Genomic DNA, 11795 nt, shown 5'->3' on the forward strand with positions numbered 1-11795 from the left:
CAAACAGCAGTAGAAGAGGTATTTTGTCTGATCATCAGTATGCACTTGCTCCAAGACTCCAATATCCCTTCCTGTCAAATCTTTAATACATCTACTATGTCAATATCCTACAACAGATGTAAGAAAAACTAGATAGCCTGATTTTATGTAAGTACATACACATTCATATACACACTTCTTTTAAAATGAAAATTCAGACGTTTTCCATCAATGCACAAACAAGTTTGCTCCTTTTTTTTTCTAAATTCTGTTTCAAATGGGTTATGGTTTATTTTAGTTTTTTTAACTCTGGACTAGCTTGTGCCATTTCCTACTGGAACTACTGATCCTTCGATAACATATAACAGCAAGAATACCAATTTTGAAGATTGCTGGAGTTCTGCAATCTCACATTGGTTTTGGCTTTTCCCCAGACATCATCACTTCAACATTACAGCAGCCCTGATACAAGCCACCTTTTCCGAAGGGGCTCCCTTGAGTCTCAACATCACCTCTACTGCCTAATAAACCTGATTCCATTTTCCTTTATGTCTTGTTTTCTGGGCCTAAACATTGCTTTTCTCTCCTTTACTTTCCCTCTCTGCTCCTAAGTAAGGTGTAAGGAACATTTCAGGAAGTGTTTACAAAATGTGAAGCCCAGCAATTAGTACCTCGGAGTACTTGTTGATAACAAGAATATCTCATGTTACAGCCCATTACCAAAAACAATGGACTCAACGGAATTCAAGGCTGTTTGATGCCTACAATGAAACACTTTCTGAGAAGCTGTTTCTTAATTAGAACTAACAAAACCTGCTTCCTTCAGGCCTCCTCTATATTACTGCTGTTATAAGTCCATTAAGACACTTTCACACAACCCTCATTTTGGTTCCCTCTCACATTCCTTAGTTGGCATCTCTTTCCCCTCTCATTCCTTGAGTAACGCCAGTTACATCTCATGCTCCCTAATTACCGAGTGACAGCGAGACAATTTTACACCTGCTTCTAAACCGTGCAACTACTAAGTGGCTGTAAGGTAGAAGGGGTAGAGAAAAGAAGCCACAGTTTTGCCTTCTACAAAGCAGTAATTTTCAAGAAATTCCCAAGATTTTTGTATTTCAAAATGCATTTGCTTCTGCTGGTGATCACTCCACAGAGGAATGCACAAAGACATTCAGCAACTGCATGAGCTTGTTTCCTGGGAACTAAGACACAGATAGGCCCCTAGGTATCAGCCATGATCTTGTCTTGTAACTCCAGCTTTTATTCTGCTTTCGAATCTTAATTCACAAGTTGATTTTAAGAAGTGCTATACATACTAAAAAAAAAAAAAACAAACTCACCGTTTTATTACGCAGTCTAATTATGTCTGAAACAGAGCCAGCTCCACAATATTCCATAACAATCCACAGATCTGTATTCTTAAAGTAGCTGCCATAGTACTTGACAACATAAGGACTAGATGGAAAAAAAGTTAGATAAATAGATGAATTCTTAGTAGAAAGAAAAAAAAAAAATCACCAGCACACCTGTTGTTAAGAGCTACAGTTTGACACAGCTAAGAGCAAGTGCAACCAAATACACTTTAAACCTGTAATTAACTTAATCAATGCCTTCTTGGAACAAATTCTGATTACTAAATAAAATAATAAAGTCACTACTATGTATATAAGTTTTCAGCAACCCTCAAATAGACATGGTTTTAATCATCTGATAAAAAGCTTTGTTTTTCCCTCCTCTAAGCGCACTCTTGAAAGTTTCTCTTCTTAAAAAGACTGTCTTGTTTTCTTCTCTCCAGAACAAAATAATATAGAAACTCACCCATGTTTTCCCAGTTCTGCAAGAATGAACTTATTTCAAGCACAGAGCTAGACTTTCATATTAAAGAGAACCTAGTGCTGGTTTGAAGCCTTCTGGATTTGCAAATGCATTTTCATACTAAAGCATCTCATGTGCAGTGTCAGGTATAGTACTGTCACAAACAGAACACACTGCTTTGCTACTCAAGCTTGTCACTTGACATAATGCTTCCCTGGAGTCACTTGCAAAAGAAAGGCAGAAACAGATGTGGTAAACATAAAAAGGATCATTCTTCAGAAGTTATTAGAGGGTGTATTTATGGAAATAAAAGACTGAAGGTTTGGGGCGGGGTTTTTTGGAGGAACTTAAACTAGATTGATTGTCATCTATCTCCCATAAAGTCAGGAAGTGAGATTCTGAGATTTCAGACTGGTTTCTCATCAGAACACCTACATTATGGGGTAGAATCAAACACCATCTTGTTTTGGAGCAAGGAACTGCATTTTAGGATCAGCATTTCTGGCAGCAACATGCTTAATATAGACAACTGATATTAGAATAAGAGAGGGCCTGTGGTTGCCTCCTGCAACATGATACTATCTTTAAGCAAAACCAGGTCAATACTATCAAAAATCTATTTCATTTAAGAGCAACTGTTAGCACTAAGTGAATTTGCCTTTTCAGAAAGAAATGTCCTAACCAGTCCAAATGTCTACCATTTACAAGCACGACACACTGATCTTGCTCCTTATAAATTCATGAGGTTAGGAAGGCTGTATTATTCTAAAGAAAACCCACAGATTTTTGTGACCATCTCCTGCCAGATTTATATTATGCCAGTAATCCCATCAACAACTGGGTGTTATTATCAATCAGGACAGGATGATCTTTTCAAAACATCAACTGCTGTACATTCTCAAAGACTGTTCATATTTGCTTAAAAACTGACACTGACTAAAAGCTGATTTCCAAATTGCAGCCCAAAACTCCATAGACAACAGAAAATGCAAAGTAATTCTTGCATCCAGGCTTCCATTTCTAAGAGACCTGCAATTATAAGATTTGTGAACAAGTGTAAGGTAACAATCCACCAGTATTTTTACAAGATCGTTCACTTTTTAAAAAGTATGCTCCTGCACGAAAAAGGCAGCCAAGACAGAATACTGTTCTGTAAGTTAACTGCTAGCCATTCATCTTCTGCTAGAAACAATCAATCTTCTGAAACAGCTAACTCAGAATTTCACAAAGCCTAAGACATTTAAAGGAAACAGTAACCCTTGGCCTTAACAATGCAATTAAAGTGAAGCAAGCACGGAGAATTCTAAGCAGAGGCCAGTATTTATTTTTTCAACAGTTTTTGTTATGTAAACTATTTGTACTTCCTTCAATCCAAACCAAGGAGAGAAGGAGGTCCATGAAGTGGTTCCTTTAATTAAAAAGTCTATGTTGGACAATTTGCTTTTCATTAAAAAGTTTGCAGCTGCTTATATTTCAGCTATTTTCACAAGTACAAATACATGTTCATACAGACTCTTACAAAGGGAATAGAAATGTCATACCTACCTGTCACATTGTTGCATTATAGAGATTTCTTTAATTATTTCTTGAAGATCTGATTCCACAGGGACCTGTTTAATTGCTACAACTTGTCCAGATTCTTTGTGTATTGCTTTAAACACACTACCATAAGACCTAAAAAAAGAGACAATTTTTTTAAAAAACCGAGACAAACTGCTCCTGATTTCCATCATGCATAAAAAGTCACAGAAGCCATATGCTCATGCAGAAGTTTGAGCGTTTTTCAGGCTGCAAAAAGATCAGTTCTACCAGGACCTCAGGAAAGACTGAAGAATGCTTTGTCAAGACTAAAGAAATCTTTTTCAAGATTTAGAGTTTCTAATTCCACTACAGGTGCAAGTACATTTGCTGTGTTAACAAACAACAGGCATCAAAAATGCATAAACATAAAAGGGAAAGTGTGGAAATCTACTGATACATGCATTTGCTTTAGTAGTAAAACTTGTCTATAGAAACATTCCTTAGGACATTTACAGTCACTCTCTCTGTAACTTAATATTCCAACATATGCTTTATGTATGGTTTCCCTCTGATTCTATGCCTCTGTAAATAGCTGTACTTACCCTTCACCAAGCTTCTCCAGAACATCAAAGACTTCTTCAGGCTGCTTAGTTAAACTATCTTCACTTAGCTTTTTCAGTTTGCTAAAAGAAAGACGAAAGTTATTTATTTGTTTGGGGGACAAAGAACTCAAGCAAATTTTCACACAAGCAAGCAGACAGCAAAAATTATTACAAAGAAAAATACATTCCAATGAAAATACTTAAAGTGCAGCAACAAAATTTTAACCAACTATCATATAAGATGAATAAAGTTATGACAATTTTTGTCATTATCACTTTCTCATTAATGTTTGCTCAATTCAAAGCAGCATGGGACCAATTCACTCTTCAAACCACTTCCTTTGCTAAGTAGAAACAGACAAAGACTACAGGAAAGTTTACCTTCCTTTGAAAAACAGTCAGCATACCAACATATGTCCCTTACTAATTAGGAGTTGCCACGCTGCTCTCTATTTATAAACCAATCCTTCACCCACATGAAGTACTCAGTTTCTAAACTGTACCCCTCATCAGCCAGTGAATGACATCATTAAATGCAGAATTCTGAAGTCAAGATGAGTCTGGGAGCATATGGTAACACTTCCCAGGTAGCAGCAGACGACTGAAATTCCAAAAGCTGAATACTGAATACAAAAGCTGTTGGGGCAGCTTCTCTTGCATCTTCATAAATGCACACAGGGGCAGGATGCAACAAAATCTCTCCTCACATAACACCATATTTTGCCCATAGTTCTCTCTCACACAGTCTCAAATCACTCAGTAACACCCTATGATTTCTTCCAGCACTTTCAAGCTCCTTTTACCATCATTTGTTGTCCTTTACAGGCAGTCCTAGCCTTTCCCTGGTCTCTAGCATTCCCAGCCATCCAGGCCCCCAGACTTCTGGCAAATCTCAAAACACAACTTGGCTGCAAGCTTGCACTAGAGCTAACACAGAACACAGCACAGGAAAATATAACCACACACACATTGCAGCAGGGACAGGTGGCTGCAACATGTAAATCCTTCACCATAAAGTTATAGGGAATTTTGCTGCAAGACTGAAGTAACAAGCTGACTCTACATGACAGCCAAGGGTACTAATAAAGTAGAAGATGAGCTGAAGAATAGCTGGTGCTGTATGTTAAATATAGACAATGTATTCCATATGCAGGAGGAGGAAAAAGGGGGGGAAAAAAGGAAACTTTGAAAGGAAACTTTGAATAACGACAGATCATTGAGAACTTATGGAAAGTAAGTTATCTCACATCACTTTCTAGAAACAAATACAAAATAGAGGAAGGAAGGAAGGCATGGACAGAAAAGACTGACAAATCTTAGCAGTGGAAGAACAATGATCTGAAAAAGAAAACCCTTCATATTAGGAGATGTAATTCTGAGATATACAAAATTTTTAAAAATTAAAATGACTGACCAATGAAGGAAGTCATGAGTCAAAATAGATTTTAATTGCCAACCATCTAAGTAAAAGCAAAGAATTTAAAATAATCATAAAAGCACACAAGTCATATGGACTGGTGTTAAACAAGGGAAGCAAAGCAAGGAAAAAGCACAAGGGTGCACACATTTATACACCAAAGAATTATTTCATAGATGCACAAGAATACAAAAAGCATCTACAATCAGCAAGGAAAGGTGCATTAACTACAATAGAGACCATGCACCTTGCTACAGCAAACAAGAAGCTGGGAAGTCTGTGTGTTTAGGGAAAATAAAAATCTTCACAGCAAAGGAAGGGCACAATGTACAAACATGAAGATAAACAGCAAAAAAACTCAAATGAAAACAGCTAAATAACATCTGCAAAACTGGCCTACAAGAACAAAGCTGTTTTCTTTTTCACTCTCTCTGCTGGCTAGACATTACTTAGTAGAAAGAAAGAACTTATACCTTGCAGAGAAGCACATATTTCATTACTGAACAAGCATATGTTGACACAAATCAAAGAGGAAAAAATATTTTGCAGGTAGGTATTAAAGTAATAAATCATTCATTTTGCTTCTTGTTCCAAATTCTTTTCCTCTCTGAACAGATTATATGCAGCCTTAAAGGTAGCATTCAAGAACAAGTTGCTGCCATCATCCCCTTCTTGCCACTAAAAAACCCCAAGCACAGTATGTTTATAATACAAGCAGAGTCCTGAAAAATAAAAAGCATAACCTTTAGCTGAGTCCCTCAAAGAGCTGCATAACAAACGATGTACTAAATAGAAAAGCAGAGGGACTGAACTTTGTAATAACAGCCAGAAGACAGAAAGCATACAGTACCCCTGACTGCAGATCCCCACAAAGAGAACAGTTCCACCTGCTCATCCAAAGAGTAATGCCTGCTAAAATGAGAAAGGGAAAAAAAAATCCAAACCAAAAGTGTTCCAACAGCACCATTAATGCCAAGGCATAGTGAGTGCTTGAGAAGAGTTAGTGAAATAATCACAAACAGTCATAAACTGATCAAGACCAATGTCATTGTCAAATAACAGATTATCTGGAGTACTTGAGAAGCAACCAGGAGATCAAAGAAATAAGCATTCTGTAGTTTTAAAATTATTTTCATGTTATCCAATACCGATAAACATGTTATGAGACCAAATCACACTTAACACTAAGGTGGCTTAATTCAAAACCTATTTCCAGTAAGAAAGGTACATCAGCCTCAGGAACATCATCACCAAATGCCCTGCTCAAAGCACTCCTTCACAAACACTGTAATAGTACAGATGCTGGGTTTGGTGTTCAAGTGATAATATCACCACCACAGTTCTTTGAACCATAGAAAAATCCTCATGACTCAGACATTCTAATGATTTCTATTTCTAGATGTTTAAATAAAATATTCAGCTCTTGAACTACAGAACATCACGCGATATACCTTGAAGGACTGCAGTTAAGAAAGCATTTATGAAAACTCCATGAGAAACAAGGAAGAAGGTGGCAACTGGTGGAACTGGCTGCAAAGCACTAAGCAGAATACAAGAAGTGACTAGAAATAGGATCTTGTTGGTTAAAAGCAAGCAACAATCTTGGGACAGAGAAACACACCTAAAACTTCAGCATCAGCTTTTAATGGTGGGGGGGAAGGGTTAAGGTGAAAATGAAGAGACAAAGGGCACAAGAACAATAGGAGAGAAAGACAGAATGTGTCTCATTCCTCCCTCCCTCATTCATCTTCTACTTCCATAACAGGCATTTAAAACAGAAGAAATAAATCAGTAAATCCAGGCACTGCTTTACTCTGGCCAAAGGATACAAGTGCCATATGTGTATGTGTGTATACATATAGAAGTTCAGTATAAAACCTGGGTAGAAAGTCACTGTGGGTTATTTTTTTTCTCTAGAATCTAAACTATCAGGGAGTGATTATGAGCTATTTTAGAGGTCTTCCAGAAGGGAATATGTTCCTTAAATCAGAAGGACTAACTAAACCATACTTCTGGGAAAGACCTGTCAAAAGGATTTTCTTGTTCCAAGAAGGTTTGACTTTCCACAGAACATCTAGTCTCTTAAGAAAAATAATTCCTAGTTTGACCAGAATCTTCTTTGCCATTGAGTGTATCAACAAAATTCTAGAAAAGGAAAACCTAGAAAACCTAAGAGGCACCTAATCCCAGCATAAAGATCAGGAAAATTTGAACTGCAACATGAAAGAGCAAGAGACTTCCTCCCAAAAAACAGGGGAAAAAAAAAAAGTATGACTGTAGTATTCTACAGTCATTATATATAGATTTCACAAAATAAATTGATAAAGTGCTACAGAGGTAGGTATAAAATATCCCTGAAAGTTCAAAAATAAAAATAAAGCTGGAATGAATAATAGAAAGCCATCAATTACTGTCGTGAGTTACAAAAAACTGGACAGCCACTCCAAGAAACATGAAGATATGTGATTTATTGTGCAGAAGAACTAGCACACTGAAACATTTAACAAGAATGGCTGGGATGAATTATACTGATATATTAAAAGAGAAAGTAGTAGGAGAAATCACTGCAGTCATCTGAAGTAGAGATGGCAGGTGGAAGCCTCGAGACATTTACTCTGCTTCACAGCACTTGCACAAGTAGAAGCAAGATTAAGACACTTTACACCATTGTACTGTGTACTTACATTTAGCATTCTACCAATAAAGCCCAAACATTTTTGTCCTATCATTTACAGGAGGAACTCGACAAGTGCCAACATGTCCACTGACACAAGCATTAAGAAACACACTTCTTTCACAAACACTTCATATCCTAAGAACAAGTTCTTCATCTTCCCATAAAACCTGAAAAGTTGTGTTTCTCAGTGAATATTAAATTCAAGTTTAAATAAAGGACTGGAAAACCTTCATTACACTTCCCATGCTTGTTAAGCGGCCTTTCATTTGGCAGGAACATGCAGGAGATGGGCAAGATTAAAAACTAAGTTATTGACAGAATTTTCTCAAGTACGATTGTGTTTTTCCCTCGTATGCAACCTGTATCGTCACATGTGAGCTTGCCAAGGATACAGAAAAACACAGCAATAACAACAAAGGGAAATTACAACACTAAGAGGCAAATTTTGTAACTATTTTAAGAGTGAATCTCCTTTCTAGTGAGAGAAAAAAACATAAAGCACATCTAAAGTATAGTTAGAGATTCAGATGCAAGAAAACACTGTGGCAACTACTGCACAACTTGCTCAGCATAAAATCAGAACATCTACTCTAAATTATTTTTAAAGTAAAAAATATTCTGAAAAGGACTCTCCCTTAAAATTCTCGTGTTACTGTTGCAGTACATTAGCCAAAGAAAAAAACTAAATTATTTTGACAGCACCTCCATTGAAAAACCACAATGGCCTAGAAAGTCACTTGGGCATCATCACTGCTACTTTCTGAAGGGTTGTATAACAGATTTATACAATAGGCATTGTGTGCTTCTCTACAAGGAAGTGGAGCTAAAAGTGCCCTATACTTCTAAGGCAACACTGGGATTCTAGGACATCCATGCAGCTTTTTAGTGAACAGATTAAGTTCTTACTACACCCCAGATCTGATGCCAATAGATCCCTCTCAGTGCTCCTGTGGACAACAGGCACCAACAAGAATTCTGGTTTTCACATTTGTTTTGCCAAGTAAACATGGTCTATTTCAAACCACTACTGCATCCAAAGACAGCATCAAAAATTCAGCCCTCAAAAAATAACCTGCACTTCTTCTGGACTTGAAGAAAAAAGGGGTGGCCTAGAATAGTTGAGAATAGCAACAATCGGGAAACGGGACAAAACTATCAATAAAGGAGAAATTATGGACAGCCATGAAAATTTTGCTTCAAATCTTAAGAAATAACCTGAGTTAATATCTTAAGAAAAACTGAGTTCAAATTTTCCCTTCCACTAAAGAAACAAATCCGAGTTCTCATCACAAATTTCCAGAAGTAAGCTTCAAAAAACATGTGGAATATAAAAACAGCCAGAGTTTAGACATTCCCACATCTAGTTCTTTCTGACTTAATCCAAAGATTTAAACACCTCTTAGTTTCAGTTAGGCCAGACACACACCTCCAGATAGGCAATAAATTTACAGCAAATGTCACATCTTCCCTGAAACATCTGGCAGGTTATGCTAACGTCACTGCTTGATTTTCAGTCCTGTGATACCACCGTATCCCAAGGTCTCCACTGCTGGTGGTGACACTGATTACACCTCAGACATTTCTGCTCCTAAATTTTTGCTGATGCCTCTCCTACTTCCTTCATTTGAGATATGCAGCACTGTCAGCCTGAAAGTACAGGGTAGGCTTGCCCCTCCTTATTCCATTGCCTGCTAAAACCACCCTAGATAGCAACGACAAAACTAATTATTTTTCAAAGTTTTCCACAATAGGTACTGTCACTTAATGTGTTATTGGAGAAGAAGTCATCAGATGTTCAAGACTACATTCTTCTCAAGTCCCATCATCCTACAGGAAGCTGCTTTTAAAGAATTTTAAAGCTTCTAAATTGAGAATGTAGAGGTTTTAAAGATGAATGTAGAAACTGATCTAATATCCTTATCACAAATTTTTATATTGTGTAGTCCCTAGATTTTTCATTATCAGGAAGCAAAAGTAAAATCAGAGCTCAAAGACAGTAAATAAATATGCAAACCATGTAACTACATTTTGTACACTACACAACTACAGTCTGTGCATTGTACAGCTATATCCAAGAAAAGTTTGTTCAAATTGAAATACATGATTAAACTTGACACAAAGCAAAATTATTTTATGCACTAAGAAATCAAATGATAAATTATTTTTTAAAACGTGCACAGTAATTAATATGATCTGACAGCTTATATATTTGAGAAAATACACCTACTGTGGGAAAATTCATGGGGTTTGACTCTTCCCACTCTCTGATTTGCAATTGCAACTATGCAACGCCCACCCCCACAAGCATCCATCCCTCCAGCAGCAGAGCACAAGGACACTTTCCAATGTGAAAAGAGAACTGTTCGCGTGTACTCCTGCCACAGACCTGAACTATCGAGTGACAGACCCCACAGGCCAGAGAGGACTCTGCTCGGCGACCAAGTTTCCCTCACTTCATATTAAGAATGTTCTTAACTCAAGCAGTCCCCGAAGGTTCGTCTCCATCGGGGCATTCACTACAAAGTGTATTCCGCGGCATCCACCCTACAAGAGACCCTTCCCCACGTGACAGAGCCCTCCGGTCGCTAAGCAAGGCTCAGCACCGTCCCCATCCCACTGCCCCCGCAGAGACCCCGGGACCGAGGCCTCACCCGGGCCATGCCACCGCTCCCGGGCGGGGAAGGGGCCGCCGGGAAGGGTCATTACCTCTTAGGCGCTGCCTGCTCCATGCCGTCGCCGCCGCGGTCCCCGGGGCCGCTGACCGAGCCCCCGGGCCCCTCCGGACCCGCACAACTCCCGAGCAACCTCACCACCCCTCGACACGAAGCCCACACCCTCCCACGGCCGCGCTCCGGCTGCCGCCACTACCGCTACCTCCGGCCGCGGCGGGGCCCGCCCCCTCGCGCCGCTCATTGGTTACAGCCGCGCTAGAGCCGGCGCTGATAGGGTGCTGTGGACGTCAGTCAGAGCGGCGGCTGCGGGGAAAGCCCCGCCCACCGCGAGACGAGCGGGCGCTGCCGCGCCGGCGGGAGGGGAAGATCATGGAGGCCGCGGTGCTGCCGGGCCCCGGCATGCCTCGCGCGGAGACGGCCCGCGGGGCACGCCGGGAGGTGTAGTCTGCCCGCGGGGCGTCCCTGCGAGTCGGGCCGGGCGAACCGGCAGCCCCGCGGTGCCGTTCACTCCCCGCGCCTCGTCCCGCCGCTCCGGGCGCTGCGCCGCCAGGCAAGAGCGGCCTAGGGCAGCACCGCCGCCTCAGGGCGGCTCTTAACCCGCGGCCACCCCCTGGCTTTGGGGCAGCGCTGCCGGGCGGCCGAGCCTTTCACCCACCTGTTTGTGCCAGGCGAGGCAGCGGCACCCAGCCCCTCCTCAGAAAGTCGAGGTCTTCGTGGGCAAGCGGCTGCAGAGCATTGCTCAGAGCAGTGCTGAGGGGAAGCTTGAGGTCAGTCACGGCAGGACGGGGGAGCTGCTCCCCGCAGCCGCCTCGAGTGACACGGGAAAGCTTTTGAGGTGAATAGTGCCGGAGCTTGGCTCTTCCATGTGCGGTGCCAAAGCACACAAGTTACCCTGCAAGGCAGGGGAAGCTGTCACGTAATTACTCAAGCAGCAGGTTTCAGGCTCCAGAGCACCATGTGACAGATAGCTGCAATTTCAGCACCTTACAACTTCGACTTTCTGCTCTTTATGTACTTGAATCTGATGAATCCAAGTAGATCCAGCCAAGTCAATACAAGAAAAGCTTACATGCTCAAGCCAATTTCTATATTCTTTTCTGACGGTAGGT

General features: G+C 40.4%; 1 protein-coding gene across 2 annotated transcripts in view; it reads right to left on the minus strand.

Moving 5' to 3' along the window:
• STK3 (serine/threonine kinase 3) overlaps positions 1-11576 on the minus strand; it is a 121628-nt gene extending 110052 nt beyond the window's left edge. The window contains exons 1-4 of one of the 2 annotated variants that reach the window (XM_088177643.1): positions 11342-11576; positions 3921-4001; positions 3343-3471; positions 1323-1437 (exon numbers count right to left, since the gene is read on the minus strand). In XM_088177643.1, the coding sequence (XP_088033769.1) occupies positions 1323-1437; positions 3343-3359 (132 nt within the window). In that variant the 5' untranslated portion in view covers positions 3360-3471; positions 3921-4001; positions 11342-11576. Of the gene's footprint in view, positions 1-1322; positions 1438-3342; positions 3472-3920; positions 4002-10720; positions 11067-11341 lie in introns of those variants that run through there. The other variant, XM_014879776.2, reaches the window with a different exon arrangement.
• Positions 11577-11795: the final 219 nt, after the last annotated feature.

This window comes from Sturnus vulgaris, chromosome 1 (assembly GCF_052056855.1).
Source record: "Sturnus vulgaris isolate bStuVul1 chromosome 1, bStuVul1.hap1, whole genome shotgun sequence".
NCBI classification, from domain to species: domain Eukaryota; kingdom Metazoa; phylum Chordata; class Aves; order Passeriformes; family Sturnidae; genus Sturnus; species Sturnus vulgaris.